This window comes from Sebastes fasciatus, chromosome 21 (genome assembly GCF_043250625.1).
Source record: "Sebastes fasciatus isolate fSebFas1 chromosome 21, fSebFas1.pri, whole genome shotgun sequence".
Lineage (NCBI taxonomy): Eukaryota > Metazoa > Chordata > Actinopteri > Perciformes > Sebastidae > Sebastes > Sebastes fasciatus.
Window position 1 is genome coordinate 13,168,561 of NC_133815.1, and position 17,537 is coordinate 13,186,097.

A 17,537-nucleotide genomic window follows, 5' to 3' on the forward strand; every position below is an offset into this window, starting at 1 on the left:
TTAAAACCTTAAGCCGGAGCCTTATCTCGTTTTTCTTTATTTCCGGGGAGTGGTAGAAGGGAAAGACTATTGTGTGTATGACTCACCTGTTACGGCTGGTACTGTTGTGGTCTCATCCTCACACCCACACCAGCACCCTCTGTGCTTCCTCCTGCAAGCTGTTCCCTTAAAAAAAGCTTTTTTTCCTTCTCGTTGTCTTCCTTCACTTGTGCATCATTCTCTCTTCACACACATTTCCGTTAGACTCTGACACACAGACACTTGACATTGATCGCCAGGCTGACTGGGTCATGTTTTATATTCCAAGTCGTGGTGAGCTGGCAGTGCGTCTCACGGTCTGAGCCCGGCTCCCTTTGGTGGCAGCGTGACTGCATGGTGCTGCTGGCTACACACACACACACACACACACACACAGAAAAGTCTGTGTATGTATGCGTTTGCTATATTATGAATGATTTGCACAGCTTAAAATCATACTTGTTAATAGGCCCTTCAGCACCAGCAGCAGAAGAGAAAATGATCTCTTTGTCGATTTTTGTCGATGTGGCCTTGGAAGAAGACGGAAAACAAAGTCAAATTTTAATTTCTTAATCAAATTTCAATTAACCTCTGCAGGTAAATCGATCGGAAGCGTATTGACGTGCAGCAGCTTCTCTTATAGCCAGCTGTATCAGTATAGGCACCATATATATGCTATAGGTTAGAGTTGATAACAGTGTTGTGTTGAGGTTTTGCACCCCCTGAAATATTAATCACTGGCCACTTCCTCCTTGTTCGGTGCATGATCAGCAGCCTGCCAGCCACTTTATCCTCAACCTACCTCGCCGTGCACGTCTCCAAACAGCATTCTAATATATTATTAATGGTCTCACAGTTGCACAGAACAGCCCTCCACCCACAAGTATCCATTACTCCCTCACAGCGCAGTTAACCAATATGAACTGCAGAACAAATTGGTCCAATTAATTTAAATTAAGGTGGAGAGGCAGAGAGAGCGGGGGGGGGGGGAAGAGAGGGGAGACAGTCCAAAAAATGATGAGACGGTGTTCATCACTCTGAAATGAAGGTGTTTATTTGAGGGTTGATTTTCCATCACATGTCCATCACACTATTGTACAACTTTTGTGTTATCTGCGTCACAAGGCTTTAAAAGAAGATAATTTTTACGTAAATGAAGAATGCCAGGATTATTCTTGTGATCTTCATTTGTATATATATAAAGATATCAGCATGGCCAGTAGCTAAGCAACAGTTGCACCATAAATATATTGAAAACTTATCTTTTTGACGTAAGGTTCAGTTAAAGTGGCAGTAGGCAGAATGTTTTTTTGGCATCATTGGGCAACAATTCCATAATATGGACGAATATGGAAGCGCTGCCTTGTTTGACCGTTTGATCAGAGTTTGTGAGTGACTGACAGCTGCTCAGACGGCAAAGCTCCAGCTCGGCTCTGATTGGTTGTTTTCCTCCGGTCTGTGAAATCTTGCAGATGCCATTAGGAACACCGGAGGACACAGAGGCACAAGATTTGTTACCTGTCTGATGCACTACTGTCAGGATATAGTGACCTTTTTTTATAAAAATAACTTTTTTTAAATCATATTTGCTCCATTTCTAACCCACTGCAGCTTTAAGTGAAACAGATAAATTTTTTAATTCGGCTAAAAAAGAAGCGCTCCAATGACCCTTTCTCTTCTCTCTTTTTTTTCCCCCACAGGAAGCGGCCTGACAATGACTTTTATCCCTCGAGCACAGACGTTCCCCAGCTTTCTGTCTGATGAACAGGAGGAGAGCCAGCACCAGGAACAGGCACCGTCGCCCTCTAGTGGCCGTGAATCAAGTTGCAGCCTGAGACCCCTTCAATGACAGAGAATTGCTCCACCAAAACTGGACACTTTCCCCACCACTGTAGAGAGGATGTAGAAATATGTATAGTGACATGTGTAATATATCATTTCCTGGTGATACTTCAACAATAGTGTCAACTGTAGAGCGAGTGGTACATGATGAAAAAGGATCCTGAAAAGGACCCGTGTGGTGTGTGACAGCAGCAGTAGCGTCAAAGATTGCACCAAAAAATCCTGTAAGTGTAGTTTTGATGTGTTTTTATGTTGTCATTATGCTGTTGGAGCCAGAAGGACCCACTTTTTAAAATCACTGCATTACACTTTACAAGAAGTTAGAGGTACAAACACATCAAGGCCCACTAAAACAATGTTAAAAAAAGGCTTTTCTGCAATTGATGAAATCACACATTCAACAATGTGCAGCCTCGGCAACCACTTTAAGAGAAACTATATCATTTTCAACACATAATCCTCCCCAAATTTACTGTACTTCGCTCCCTCTCTAGAATGTGAAATTGATCAATGCCTTACACAGAAAACAGCTGGCAGTGATGAATCAGCTAAAGCCCTTAATCGGTTACAACCAACAAAAGTCATCCAGAAAATGTAATTCAACGATATAGGAGTGGACTCTCATGTCAGAAATGGTATAATACAATGCTTCTCACAGCCTCTACTTTTAAACTGCCAACCCTACGTTACACAAAGCAGAGCAATTTGATTTTAATAGCTTCCCAGCTCCTCTCCAGCCTCATAATATAGACAGTATATCTGATAACTGGTTCATTAGCAAAAGAAGGAGAGAAGTGAAATGTTGGTGACCAGATGGGGCGAGTTATGCAAAGCAGAAGTACATCACGGCATCATGGGACTCAGATGTGGATCATTTGCGATGAAACATCATGTTCATTTTTTTGCCCTGCTGGTATGTTATGTTCATATACAAGTTCAAATTTAGAAGAGAATATTAGCATCCATATATTTCACTGAGAAAAATCTGTGCTCAGTAAAATATACAAAAGCAGGCAAAAGTCATTAAAGGAAAAGTTTAACATTTTTGGGAAATGCACTCATTTGCTTTTTTTTGCTGAGAGTTAGACGAGAAGATTGATACCACTCTCTTATCTGTAGGACAAAATGTTAATTAGTGCACATTTTGGGAAATGCACTTATTAATAGTTTAATATTTTGGGAAATGCACTTATTTGTTTTCTTGGTGAGAGTTAGACGAGAAGATTGATACCACTCACTTATGTAAGAGCGGTATAAATCTTCTCATCTAACTCCTGTCAAGAAAACAAAAAAAGTGTATTTCCCATAGTGTCCAAAGATACATTTTTTGTTTTCCATCCATTAACAACAATATAGAAACTAGAAAACAATTATATTAGCAGACAAATCTTTTCAGTGAATCCTTCTGTGGCATGTGAGTGACATTTATCCCTGAGTAGTACACGACTGCTGTGACGATAATGTTCTCTGCATTGTCCTCCTCGAGTAAGAAGTGCCTTCCGACACAGACCGCAGAGTGTGAGACCTACATGTAAACCAAAGCATCCTTCTTTGGGCTTTGAGTTTAGCTCTGTAGCCTAACTTCAACACATTTTTGAAAAGTCTTAAATTCCTCTTATATAAACTGTCGACCCAGCTGTGAAATGCCGTGTCACACCTTAACCACTTAGCAAAACCTAACCAGAGCTCTTTTAGAAAAAGATGAGAAAGACACTTTTTGCCTGTTGGTGGCCGTCAGCAGACACTTCATTCATCTCGTTAGATATTTGTGGTAAAAAGTGGTAGTGCTTTTTTGTTACGTTAAATAAAGGCACGGATCCAGAAATTCCAGCAACAACTATGAAATTAAATTCCAGTGACAATCAGTTTGAGGCAGCAAAGCAGTCCTTTAATGTCAAACTTAATCACTTATTTGAATGTGTTTTGTTGTCAAAAGATTCCTGTAGAACTGGAGATACAAGCATTTATTTGTGTTGGAGTTTAGTCACTTTATTTTGTATATTGTATTTAAAAGAACTTCATATTAATTTGAGCCTCAAACTAAGTGCCCATCTACATGTGTCTGCATCCCAGAGCCCATAGCAACAGTATGTAGATGGACAGTTGTTGACATATCTGGCCACATTTCTAGTTGTCCTGAGTCTTAGCTCAAGTGTGGTTGATAAATGTATTTATAATTGTTCCACTACATCTGGAGCATTAAAGCAGTAGGGTACTAACTGGAGAAGACTGGAGAAAGTTCTAGTTGACTATGTGTATCATTTGCAAATTTGTGTTGTTTATTGTAGCCATTCACTTGTTTGTAGGTATGACGTGTCAAATTTCTGTTATTGTTATACAGTATATGATTGTGTTTGTGTCCATCACGTTTTGTGTTCCGTTACTGTCAGATTATATGTTAATAGCACTTTGAATACATTGAGTGTAGGACTACAGTTTTCACTAAATGTACATATGTAATGTTTTTGATGATAAAAAAAAGTAATAAATTGAATGTTCTATCATGTACCGGCATATTTTTTTTATGCTAACAGGAATGTTGAATGTAAGGTAAGTAACATTTTAGGAATTTCTTTTTGGGAAATACGCTTTGCTTTTGTGGAGAGTTAAATAAGAAGATTTATACTACTCTTATGTAAATATGAAGCTATAGAGCCAGTCCAGTTAGCTTACCTTTAGGGCAAACAACTAGCCTGGCCCTCTCCAAAGGTAAATCCATCAATAGTTTTTCAATAGATTTGTGTCTAGAAGGTAACATGCAAATTGCGAAACTCTCGAGAGATGGTTGGTTAGGCATTGACCTCAAATAGTTAAAGGTCCCATATTGTAAAAAGTGAGATTTTTATATCCTTATTATAAAGCAGGTATAAGGGCTATAAATACTGTGAAAGTATCGAAACGCTCAGTCCGTGGAGAAATAGACACAGCCTGTATTCAGAAACTGTGCCTTTAAATGAACTGAAAGAATTTCTGTAATTTTGTGATGTCACAAATATACAATATATATGGTGCCTTCAAATGGGGTCGTGTTTACCGTGTTTACGAGAAGAGTCCATATGAACGCCCCCCTCTTGTGGTATTCACGACCTCATAAGAGAGCTTTGAGTACACACGTTGTGACGTGTTTGTTGACGTTGTCAGAAATGGCGGAGGCCAAGGAAGTACATTTTTCGGTGCATAGTACGTTAATATAGTGTAATTTTAGTCATATATTGTTTTTCTTTATAATTTTATAATTATGTCTGGGGGTAATGCTGAAATTCCCAACGGCCTCATCTTTTTCCTCTGTCATCACGCCTTTGCATATCCTGCATTATGTTACCCCCTTGCTAATATTGCCGTTGCTTAGCAGCGGTCTTCTCACGACTTAACCACTTGAACGCCCAACATATCGTCCAAAACACGATCTCACGAGTTTCGTTTGAAGGCACTATTTATTTCCAGTTGCAGTGTATGTGAATGACATCAGCTGACAGGAAGTAAACATGGACCCAAGCTGTTGCCGAGCAACGCAATTCCATTGAAATGTGCTAAAACGGAGCGTTTCAGACTGAGGGTAAATACAGGAATATCCAGGCAGACAGTATGAGGAAAATAAAGTTTTTTTTTGGGTGAGTGGTATCAATCTTCTCATTTAACTTTCAGCAAGAAAGTGAATATGCAAATTGCCAAAAATGTCAAACTATTCCTTGAAGAATTCAAGCACAAACTTGAAGATCATTTGGTTGACTAGAAATAATTTCCAGTCATCGCTCTAAGGATTCTTTCTGTTTAGTTTCGTCTTCTCACCCTCCCACTTCACAGGAAATCACCGAGGTAGTGGCTATGGCATTGTTTTATTTATATCACATGGGTGTCATTTACAGTCACACACATCAGTTTCGGTATCGCCGGCCACGCACACACACAGCATCACAAGTATCACAGTCAAACGTACAGTCGCAGCTTCTGCTGTTTTGCCGGAAACAGCGAGACGAGAGAATGAAGGCAAAAAAACTTGTGATTCCAAACTATATTGTCCCTTTTATGTTCCACATTTCTAGCTTGTCCACATTTGTCTTGTTTCCTAGCAGGATAGCCTGCATATCCATTACTGCCTCTGCCACTGCCTCCATTTCTATGGAGATAAATGAATCACATTACACATAAACAACACACAGTTTAATGGCACTACCATAAACCTTATTGATTTACAAAAAGGCGAGCTTATAGAAATCATGAAAAAAAATATAAATACAACTTGGAAAACTTGTGACAGCTTATCATAAAAATGTTTTTTTAATTAACATTTTCAAAAACGCAAGAGTGAAAAACACATTCATCAATAAACAGTAGATAGACAAAGTATAAGGAGCTGTAAACTAAAGCGCTGGATTATCTAATTAGAGTTTAGCTTTCATAATACGAGCGCGCTGTAAATAGAATGCAGCCATCCTAGACAGAGAGCCCCTTTGGGGGAAAGAAACAGTCTCAAGTGATGGTACAGTGCTGAGTGACTGCTTTTCTTCACCGTTAGATGATTAGACACCATTGTCAAGCTTTGAATGGAAACCAGGAGGGATGAAAGTAAAAGGAGAGCAATTACACAGGCTTTTGTCAATCGTTTTACTCGGGGGTTAGGGAAGTGAAAAGACTGATTATGCAGGCTTTTGTTATGCTTTTTTCTGCGTGATGGGTTACTGTCAAATATTGTTTTGCCCCAAACAAATATTTCCTCAACAGTGATTATGAAGTACATACTACATTTAATTAGCGGGAGCAGGGTTGGACACAAACAAACCCGTCAGCTCTCTGAGACTTACACGAGCAGCAGCTTGTTAACTCATTTCAAACCACAGTGTGAGTATTAATCAGTGTCAGTGTGATGCCTGCATCTTATTAAAAAAATTATAACAATTAGAATCAGCGCTGCTCGTACGAGGCGCTTCGGAAAGTATTCACTTTTTGCACTATTTATTGTGTTGTAGATGTGACATGCAGAGTGAATTGGGGAGCTTATATACACAGGTGTATGTCCAATCAATTCAATTTGCCACAGGTAGACTCCAGTCAAGTTGTAGACACACCTCAAGGATAATTAAAGCAAATAGGAAGCACCTGACCACAGTTTGAACAGCACAGCAAAGGGTCTGAATGCTTATGTAAATAATACATTTGAAAAAAATTCTTAAAACATGTTTTCACTTTGTCATTATGTGTTGTTGGGTGTAAATTGATGGGCGAAAATGACATCTATAACCCAATAAAGTGTGTACAAAGTACAATGAATCTGCTTCGTTTGTGGAAAAACCACACATTCACATTACGCAGGATGTCACATTGATGTACACTCATTTATCGTGAAGCTAACGTCTGGTTTTGTGAGACCGTACGGTCTGTAGGTTGGCATAGACCGGGCAACTTTTTATCTGTCTGGACTTCTTTGCCATCCTGGGACACATAGAGACGTTCTCATAGATGTTTGGCTGTGAATATGAGGTAGATTTTGTTAGTATATGAAGTGTTAGATGAGGACATGTGACAGATGACTGGCAAAAAAGTAAGAAAATGTCCATCTAAAATGGGCTGAAATATGCTTTTTATGATATAAAATGACCTCATTACATTACACATTATCACGTCAGTTATTGTAAAGCAGCATTAGTTAAGTCAGAAAGCATAAAGTGAATCAGGTTACATGATGACAGGATGTGCTGTATCAAACATAATTAATAGTAACGGGTTTATAATTAAGTGCATGCCTGAAGAGAAGGTAAGGGAGGGCCTTAAACGTGTCAAGTGTAAAGACGAGAGTAGATATGATGACTAGTGTGAGGCTCACCTGTCTCTGAGATGGGTGCAGTTTGACTCGGTACTCCTCTCTCCTGTTCCTCTTCCTGTGTTGGACAAAAGTAAACAAATTACACTGGAGGTGCAACAAAAGAATAAAAACGCATGGTTTTTCAAAAGTGGGCAATTTCAGATGCATCTTCACACTTTTCTGATAAGTTCTTTTGTGTACGTTTCTTCTGAAAGCACCAATAATCAAAGAATGGAGTCCCATTTTTAGCCAAGCTGGAAGCTAGTTGCTCTAAGGATGACTGTATCGGTCTGTTGGTCAGAGCACCACTTTGGTTCAGACTGAAACAACTATTGGATGGATTACTATGAAATGTTACCCCATTCATGGTCCCCATAGGATGAGTCCGATAAATCAGAGGACCAGAAAAAAACACATTTCTAATCTCTGCTTTTTCTTGTGAATTACAGGTACTCAATAATTTTACCGCTTTCGTTGTATAGAAATTATTTAAAGGTCCCATATTGTAAAAAGGGAGATTTTCATGTCTTTTCTTATTATAAAAGCAGGTTTAAGAGCTATATAAATACTGTGAAAGTATTGAAACGCTCAATCCATAGAGAAAAATACACACAGTCCGTATTCACAAACTGTGCCTTTAAACAAGTTGTCAGGATTTCAGTAATTTTGTGATGTCACAAATACACAATATATATATATAGTTTTAAACGTAAACATTCTAAATGTGTACCAGTTTATTTCCTGTTGCAGTGTATGTGAATGACATCAGCTGATAGGAGGTAAACATGGACCCAAGCTGTTGTCTAGCAACGCAATTCTGTTGCAATTCCATTGAAATGTGCTTAAACGGAGCATTTCAGACAGGAGGGTAAATACAGGCATATTCAGGCAGACAGTATGAGGAAAATAAAGGGTTTTTTGAACATGTAAGCATGTTCTAGTAGAAACCCAAAATACAAGTATGAACCTGAAAATGAGCATGATATGGAACCTTTAAATAAAACAAGAAAAAAACAAATAGGTTGAGGTTGTAGACTGTAGACGTGGCTTCATTTTAAGAGGCCACAGGCTAAACAGTTTTGGAACTGCTGCTCTAGCAACACCATGAAGTTGCTATTTTTGTGTTTTTATTGAAATTAAATTTGGTACATATATCTTAATGACTTTGGTGATCCCCTCACTTATCCACTGACAAATCCCAACAGCTACTTGAAAGATTGGCACAAAATTTGTTTCAGACATTCATGGGTGATAATCCTTCAAAACCTCCCATGACTTTTCCCCTAGCCCCACCATTGACAGTTGTGGTTTTGACTGAAATGTCTACTGGATGGATTACTATGAAATCTGGTACATATATTATGTCGACTCAGCTCTTTTGTTTCAAACTTCAAAGAACCCATATCATAAAATCCAGATTTGGATTTGGAAGATATATGAAACCACACTGTGGGATCTCACCTGCGCTTCACTGCTAGTATGATGATGGCGATGAGTAGAATAAGCCCAGCAGCTCCAGCCCCGATGTAAATATACATCATGTACACGGATAGGCTGAATCCACCTGAAAATGAGATCAAATAATGAAACAAAAAAATAAATACCATAACAGCCTGAAAGCAATGGTTTCCTCTTCAAGAGAACAAGTGTGGTTTTATTTGTATTTGTGGTGAATGACATACATTCACACTCATTGTTTGCTCATGACTCACAGACACCTCACATTAAATGTAGTGTGCAGACACACACATGTCCCTAGTAACAGTACTCAGAAATGTGCCACAGGATGTTGTGGTTTCAGCAGGTGTGAGTCTGCTGAGAGATTAACTTCACAAGCATTGTTTTACTGTATTAATTATGTGTCATCAATCCCAGTGGCATATTTGTATCCATAAATAATTTTTTAAGTATGGGAAATGATTCATCATCCAGCCATAAGGCCATATATATATATATGTGTATGTTAACTACTGCATGATGTCTGTCTTTGTACCTGGAGGAGGCACAGTGAGCAGCACGGTGGTGGTCCGCACACCTGCATCCGTGCTGAAAGTGCAGCGGTAGAAACCGCTGTCTTCGTGCACCACACCCGCCAGGTGCAGACTGACGTCCAGGCTGTCTGCACAGTTGACCGTGCCTCTGTCGCTGTAGTCCTCGCCCACCAGGCCTCCCTCCACCTTCTTGCACACTCCGATGATGCCCCAGGGCTTTCCGTGCGGCATCTTCTCCAAAATGACCTGGTAAACGGTGCCGTTGTGCTCATGGTTACAGCTGATGTTCAGGTTGTTGTCGAGCTCAGCCACCAACTCCGTGTCTGTCGTGATCACCTCTGGGGTGGGGGGCTCTGTGCTGTTGTTGTCATCTTCTGGGGGCTCATCTGTGAAGGAGGACACACAGGAAATAGCTTGTCAAAGAAAGAAAGAAATGCGTGATGGAAATGAAAGAATCTATCAAGTTTAATTTCCATCATTCAGTTGGAGGCGCAGTGATTTAACACAGCTCAACATTTCCACTCAGCATTTTTCTGCCACGTCTTTTTACCTAAATCTTCCACCTGAATGTTCCTCGTCCAGGGGCCCTGGGGGAAGGTCTGAACGGAGCAGTGGTAAAGCCCGATGTCCTGGTGAGTGACGTTCCTCATGGAAATACTTCCATCCATAGGCATGGTCCTCAGGAACTCTATCCTCTCCCGGTAATGGTGAGAAAAGGCCACTCCAAACTCCGGATGGAAAACGGCTACCGGATCCTTGTCTGGCACTTTGGTCCAGGACACCATGCTGAGGTTGCCGTCCCAGGGACACAAACAGTCGAGAACCATCCCTTCCTCCAGACGGACTGTAACAGCCTCCATCTGCTGGACAGCAACTGGAAAGAGTGCATTTTTCTGTTCATTCACAATCTAGAAATCACCACTTTTATAAAAGGTGCAAACTGATATTTTATATTTTTAGAAGTACTTATGTTTACACCTCACATGGCAAAAAAAAAGGGCCATGTTTTCCCCCCTAAATCTCCCCCCACTTGAAGATTCACACAGCCATTCACAGCTTTGAGGCCATCCCTCGGTTCATGGTAATTAGGCTAATTTGAGCCGAGACTACACAAAAACACAACCGACAATAGTTGGTGATCAAGCTTCCAAGTTTTCAAAGCCTTTTATCCGAAGCTGAATGACAACTGATTTCAAGTCCAGCGATGCTCTTGGGAGAGTTCTGGCAGGGTTGTAGAATAACAATGTCTCGCAAAAAAACTCACAATAACAAGCTTCCCTATCATCTTCACAGCCAATTTAAAATAAAAAAACTAATTATGGAATAAAGACATGTTTAGTTTTAATCACTGATGATAAATGAAAGAAAGAAAGTGATGAAACTACTTCAAACTTTTTCAGAGTACCGAGAAAACAAAAGTGAATGCCACTTTTCAACAGTCAATAAAAGTGTTGTCCTATGATACATTGCCATTCTTTAAAAAAAATAAAGATCTCAACTCCATACCTTTAAGAAATGGAAGAAAGATGAGTACCACGAAGTACCAGTGGTCCTTTTGTACAGCTTCCATCTTGCCCCACCGAGGGAGAATGAAAGCTGCATTGATGAGAGGAGTGGAGAGGCGCCCGAGCTGCACTTCCTGCCTGCTAGCTCTCTGGCTACAGAGAAACACTCCAGCAACTGGGGCACTTCATGGGAGCCCACTGTTAGCTCATTGCACACAGAGGGGCACTTTATCACCAGGGCTGGGAATGGGAGGCGAGCGTATGGCATAATGTGGCACGGTGGGATCCATACTGCCGGTTTTCCAAATCGCTACCTGAAATTCTACACATGGTTTTCATCCCTGTACACAATCATTTTCATCCTTCAATTAAGACTTTTGAGTATTCTTTGGCATTTTATAAAGCATGATTGAAAGATGCAAATCTTTGAAATACAATTTGGTATGTGAGAAGGTTTTTTTGTCTGTCCACCACTTTAGTCCAGACTTAAATATCTCATCACCGATTTCATGGATTGCCATGGAATTTTGTAGATGCATTCATGGCTCCCAGATGATGAATCCTACTGACTTTAGTGATCCCCTGACTTTTCCTCTAGTGCCACCATGAGGTTCACATTTGTGTTTTTTTATTGAAATATCTCCACTATAGATTGCCATGAAATTTGGTTAAGACTTTCATGGTCCCCAGATGATTGGCGCCATATTGTCAACATTTCTGTTTATTCATTATGCCCTGTAAAATTAATGACATTCTATGGAAGCCCTAAACGGACATGATTCAAACGTTTTTTTTTAATGCCGTTATCTCAAAATCACGAGTCAATTATGTCGTTTTCTCAAGAAAATAAGCTTTGTTGAACTCGTTATCACGAGGAAACAAAAGGTTGTTTTCTTTTATTACTTATAATGTTTGGGTCAAGTTCGGTAAATGCACATTCAAAACAGCCCAGATCGAGCTGACAGCATGAATGTATACATCCATGGCTGAAAGTGATGGACTTTGTGAAGTTAGCAGAAGGATACACGTCCAGTTTTCAAAATAAGGTGTTGACAAGGGCACATACAATACATGGAAATAAGATTACATGGATAATATTCATAAAGTAGTATAAAATGGTACCTCTCTTATAAATTAAAAAACAAAATGCCACAAAATTTCGAGGGAAATTCCTTACTCTTTGATTTTTGGTTGCTGGAAAAAACATTCACCAAGTCCATAACTGTCAAGCTCAATCTGGGCCATTTGAATGCATTTACCGTCGGCTGATTTGACCCAAACATTATAAGTAATAAAAGAAAACAACCTTTTGTTTTCTTGTGATAACGAGTTAATTATCTCGTTATGTCGAGTTAACGACATAATTAACTCATGATCTCGAGATGACATTAAAAAAAATCTTTGAATCGTGTCCGTTTAGGGCTTCCGTACCATTCACATCACTTTGTGTTTGGTGCTAGTTAGCATTTTAGCATGCAAACTCGCTAAACTAAGATGGTGAACATGAAACATTACACCTGCTAAACATCAACACGCTAGCATTTTCATCTCAGCATGCTGATGTAAGCAATTCGTTTAAAGCACCCCCGTGCTTCTACAGCCTCACAGAGCCACGGGCATGTCTTGTCGTTTCCCGTAAACACATGGTTTTCAGCGTCTGGGGAAGCTTTGAGTCAGAGTTCTGTCGGTTATCACCGACTAACCCCAGCAGGTATGATGTGAGCAGCAGCTTAACACCACCACGACCACAATAGCTGTGTTTAAAGCCACATATGATACTTCCTGAAATGAGTGTTAAGCAGAAAGTGTGATGCCTGTGTGTACAATTTGTTCCAGTGAAATAAGAGACCATACGACACAGTAGCTAAAATCTGCCACTTGGCACTTTAATATCAAAATTAATTAATATCTGACAAGTATAAAACACGATACAAATAATATAAATACAATTAGTTATTTAGCAGCTGGGAAAGGTTTTCAAGGCACTTCAACAGGTAGTCACTCATAGGCTCCTGCTTGTTCTCTGCATCTGTGGTTTTATAGAAGAAGAAAAAAAGCACAATTGTAAATACGACATGCAAGACCTAATGTTCACATTCGGGAGCCAGGGCAGGTACTGATCATCAAAGTGAATAAATGCATACCCTTCTTAGAGATGGTACGTGCCTCCTCAATTCTCAATCGAACAGAGGGACACTTCAAAGTAGTCTTAGCCTTTGAGGGGAAATTAGAAAGACGGATTAGGAAGCAGATGAGCGTTCTTTTTTTCCCCGGTTTATAGTCAGGAGATAAAAAAAAGGTTGGTCATTTCTTCTGTGTGTGTGTGTGTGTGTGTGTGAGAGGACAATGAAGCTTTCAAAGTGATTTATTGATAGGACCAGACAGAGGGAAGAAACCCCAGGATTTAATTTGACATGTATCACCAATAAACTCAGCCAGTGAAATGCACAGTCACTAAAATAAAAGTTTTAGTGCTTGGACGCACGTGTTTGTGTGCGTGCGTGTGTGTGTGTGTATACCGACCCTTTGATTGTTATGGAGCAATGCCCAAAGTGCAGATGCTCCCATAGAGCGGGTTTCCATCTCTTTACTGTTCAGACAGCCTAGTAACACCTTCATGGCTTTGTCTGAAAGAAAGATATGCAGATAATCAGCAACTGTCAGATAACATCAATCTGCTATGAAACAAAAATATGCTTTTAATTCAAACAAGACAAGTAACTGAACCCTTTAAGAGGATTCTACTTATCAAAACACAGATAGTACATTAGCATATGGAAAACTGTGGACCTGGATAACACAACATATTGATGTTTTAGGTGCAAATAACTGATAAATCACACTGTTTTCACACGATCTGGGTCATTTCAAGTTTAGCATTTCTTTTTTTTTATTTGACAATGGCAATGTGGTCGTATCACTCATTTCCTGTGAGATGATTGATTGATTAAAATCCTGCAACATGCACAACGAACATACACAGGAAATGTGATCTTTCCACAGGAAACAAAAAAATCATGTCACATAGCAGGTTCCACCCACCTGGTCTTACACAACTCCCACCTACAGCTTGCATTGCAGGGTCTGTCATATACGCTTTCTCTGCAGACTTCCTCTCCTTTCTTCATCTACAGTATCGCGTCTTACAATCAATCACCTTCATACACCGGCAAGCATTGTTCCTACACTTTCCTAAATTGAAATGAAATGCTATGATTTTCTTTCTCTGCCATTAAATCAGCAGAGCAGATCAGCTTGAACGATCAAGATGATAAAAAATGACATTTTGATGAGACTGCCGATCAGATATTGAGTGGCTTTTAACAGAAATACAGCCACACACACACTTGCATCTTAACTCCCACTGTGGTCTGTTGTTTTTACAGAAACAAAAAATGAAAGAAGAAGTTGTGGAAAGATTCAGCTCCCCCCAGTAAACTTACTGGTTTACAGTGTGGACGCATGAAACGCTGATACAGTACATTTTTCACTTTCATATCCCTGCGTGACTCAATACATTTAACGCCCTTCTTCTCTTCCATTACTTACATACCGTTAGCAATGACGTGTGGCTTGTTGGCAGGGCAGAAGCAGAGGTTGTGCAGGGTGAGAAGTGCGTGGCGTCGGTGCGTTGCCAGGTCCGCCAGCAGTTCCAGGGCTCCGGTCACCCTCAGGATACTCTGCTGGCCGTCCTCTGCGAACGAGAGACTGACCAGCAGCCTCAGCCACAGGCCCAGTAGGCCCCCACCACCACCACCACCACCACCACTACCACCCACGGACGTGGCCTTACCACCGCCCGCCTTGGACACTGGCACTGACAGGAAGGCTTGTAGGAAATTATTCTGAGAATGACAGAAGAGAGAGTTTTAGTGTCATGTGAACAGTTCATTAAGAGCTGCTCACCAGCCTAGATAATTATTTCCCCAGCCAGCATGGTGTAAGTGTGAGGGCGAGATTTTGGACGGACTAAGTGCGAAAGAAGCTATAAATGTTTATTTATAGCAAGTGCTATGCATTTTTTTTTTATTCTGTAAGACTGCATATCACACTTAACTTAACTTGTAAATTAGTTTTTCACAGCCAGTAAAAATTGAATTTGTTCAATTCATTCTTCATATCTCACTCTGACAAAACAAATCACCATTAAGTGTATTGTTATTCTTTGACTTAGCAATCCGACACTGTCTTGTGCACTACATTTGTGTCCACTATAGCTTGTCCACAGTGGGTATACTGTGTACCGGGGCTCGTACCTTTTGCAGGAGGCCTCTGCAGTCGCGGGACATGGCGAGATTAGCCAACAGACAGAAGGCTAGCTTCTGGACGGGGCTGTTATCTGGGGCGACCCCTGAGGCCAGCCTCATGACAGAGTGCATCAGAGAGGTACTAGGGGCGCCTTTAGATCCTGGTGCAACGCTGGGGCCGCCGCCACAAATACAACTGCACGCTGAAAGGAAAAAAAAAGAACAAAACAACCTTTTTTTTGATTAACTGGACTTTTGAGAGTTTTGTCAAAATTCAAGGAAACAAAGATAACTCAGGTTTCACAATATTCTCTCCTCTCTCACACACCAACAGACACACATGCATCCACTGTAAAATGTGTGTAGGCAGGAGCACTCTCTATTGTACTTTGGTTAGTTTTGCATATTGTTAGCAGCTATGGTAGACACTTTTCTCCAAGAAAACGTCTGATACAAATAAAGTTTTTCTTTTCTTCTTGTTGGAACTAGTTGCCTCTTTACTGTTTATCTTAAAGCTAGCTAGGTGTCCAGCCAAGGCAGCACCGGTTTGCCGCAAAAATAAAGAATGACCCGTCGGGCTGCACGGCTGTCTGCTCAACACACCAAAACATCTCTGCATGGCTGCATGCACAGCTTGTTCCGCTGTAAAAAGCTGTCTAGCTAAAAATGACAACAATGATGAAGAAGAGTGGAACTCTTGTACAAAGACAGAATTAGCTTCACCTTTAGTGGGAACAATAAAGACAGTAGCTGCTGAGAGAGTAGCAAACAGACACTGAAGAGAGTTTCAAAGCACTGAAGTGTCACGTGAATAATCAGGTAGCTTTACCTCTGAACGTTTTTGTTTTTATCTCTCTGGCTTCTAATCTTCATTCACCATGAAAGCACTCTGATGATGAACACCACACTCCTCTGACTCTGGCAGGGAGCGGAATTATTTAGCCCTAGGCTATGGCTACAATTTATTTACAATTTAGGCCATTAAGAAATGTAAACACAAATAGGTAACATACAAATATCTCTCTTTTGGCACCACACTCATATCAGTATAACTGACGTGACTAATTGCTGCAGCTAGAGATTACTGTAGATACAAAAATCACAGGCTTAAGACAGAGAGCATTGACGAGGCCTCGTCTGACACTGATTGATGTTGCTTATTGGAGAATATGACAGCTTGTTGGTTATGCTAATCCTGGAATGGCAACATACAGCAACAGGCGTATGCTGATGTTCGCCCGAGGTTATCTCAATACCTGTCAAGAAAGCCGGTCTATCACAGAATTGACGAGGGAGGTCTGCTTTTATAATGGATCCACCTCACTGATGTGTGTCAAAGGCGTTCCCACTGCTGCTAAAAAAAATGTATGATCGTTCCATGTTGTTGTTTTTTAACTTTTCAGTCTTGTCTGTGGGAGCAAGTTTTTGGGGCTGCTACAAAAATATCCGTTAAAAAAAAAAAAAATATGTGTGTTGCAGATGAAACCAACAATCTGACTCGAAACTAGCAGTGCAAACAAAGCCTCGGATGAAGGAGGTAGACTGGAGATGAAACGTTCGGTAGAAAATGTAGCAGTCTCAGGAGAAGAAATGGTAGCCTGAGGGTGGATGGTGTAATACTAAGCCTGGCTGCGTGCAGCCTGAACACAACCTGCTGTTCAGTTAACCTTTAGGGATATACTGTGCCCTGACTTCACTGATTTCTGGTGCTTCACAGCTTGAGCTTATGAGGGGTCTAAAGCGAGCGAGTTTAGATCAGAGCGCACGCACCCACTGAGGAAGCGATGCCAATCAAACGGGGACACACACACACACTCATAAGCGTTACACATGAAACTTCCTTTCCTCCACTGATGAAACTGATTTCCATTGCACAACTACATCACACACACACACAAACAGATCAAAGGCACCACGAGCCGTTTATCAAAGTAATATTTCCCTACTGTTTCCTCCCTATGAATCTCGCCTTTCCTCTCACTCAAAAAGCTTTTTTCCTACAAGTCTTTTTTTTGCTGTTCTGAGTTTCAACAGCTCTTACATTTGCATGACGGAATATATCTCAGGCGACACAGAAGATGCTCTGTGCTTCCCCCCCTCATCATCTCCCGCCGGCCTGAAACCCGTCGCCGTA

General features: G+C 40.6%; 3 protein-coding genes across 8 annotated transcripts in view; 1 reads left to right on the forward strand and 2 right to left on the reverse strand.

The window, feature by feature from the left end:
* Positions 1-4,366, forward strand: part of dok6 (docking protein 6) — a 48,984-nt gene extending 44,618 nt beyond the window's left edge. Inside the window, exon 8 of the mRNA XM_074622535.1 lies at positions 1,719-4,366. Coding sequence (XP_074478636.1) covers positions 1,719-1,867 — 149 coding nt within the window. The 3' untranslated portion in view covers positions 1,868-4,366. The remainder of the gene's footprint in view (positions 1-1,718) is intronic.
* cd226 (CD226 molecule) lies at positions 1,776-11,354 on the reverse strand. 5 transcript variants are annotated; one of them, XM_074622530.1, is made up of 6 exons: positions 11,158-11,350; positions 10,202-10,525; positions 9,654-10,037; positions 9,122-9,224; positions 7,682-7,736; positions 1,776-1,907 (listed from the first exon to the last, which is right to left on the reverse strand). In XM_074622530.1, exons 1-6 carry the CDS (start codon positions 11,219-11,221, stop codon positions 1,824-1,826), a joined length of 1,014 nt encoding a protein of 337 aa, XP_074478631.1. In that variant the 5' UTR covers positions 11,222-11,350; the 3' UTR covers positions 1,776-1,823. The 5 variants fall into 5 exon arrangements, with proteins under 5 accessions (XP_074478631.1, XP_074478632.1, XP_074478630.1 ...); XM_074622531.1 differs by lacking the exon at positions 1,776-1,907 and adding an exon at positions 5,678-7,325 and having other exon boundaries at positions 9,696-10,037; positions 11,158-11,354; XM_074622529.1 differs by lacking the exon at positions 1,776-1,907 and adding an exon at positions 5,678-7,325 and having other exon boundaries at positions 11,158-11,351.
* Positions 11,355-13,021: 1,667 nt separating this feature from the next.
* rttn (rotatin) overlaps positions 13,022-17,537 on the reverse strand; it is a 36,348-nt gene continuing 31,832 nt past the window's right edge. For both annotated transcript variants that reach the window (XM_074622521.1, XM_074622520.1), the window contains exons 45-49: positions 15,413-15,606; positions 14,710-15,001; positions 13,680-13,783; positions 13,301-13,370; positions 13,022-13,185 (exon numbers count right to left, since the gene is read on the reverse strand). In XM_074622521.1, coding sequence (XP_074478622.1) covers positions 13,106-13,185; positions 13,301-13,370; positions 13,680-13,783; positions 14,710-15,001; positions 15,413-15,606 — 740 coding nt within the window. In that variant the 3' untranslated portion in view covers positions 13,022-13,105. The remainder of the gene's footprint in view (positions 13,186-13,300; positions 13,371-13,679; positions 13,784-14,709; positions 15,002-15,412; positions 15,607-17,537) is intronic.

What these genes read in the sequence shown, in the direction of transcription:
- cd226 (XM_074622529.1), bottom strand. Translation starts at nt 11,221, where the DNA reads ATGGAAGCTGTACAAAAGGACCACTGGTACTTCGTGGTACTCATCTTT. An exon ending in CATTCAGGTGGAAGATTTAG is followed by an intron (nt 10,038 to 10,201) that starts GTAAAAAGACGT and finishes CCTCCTTCACAG; the next exon opens with ATGAGCCCCCAGAAGATGAC. An exon ending in TGCACCCATCTCAGAGACAG is followed by an intron (nt 7,326 to 7,681) that starts GTGAGCCTCACA and finishes TCATATTCACAG; the next exon opens with CCAAACATCTATGAGAACGT.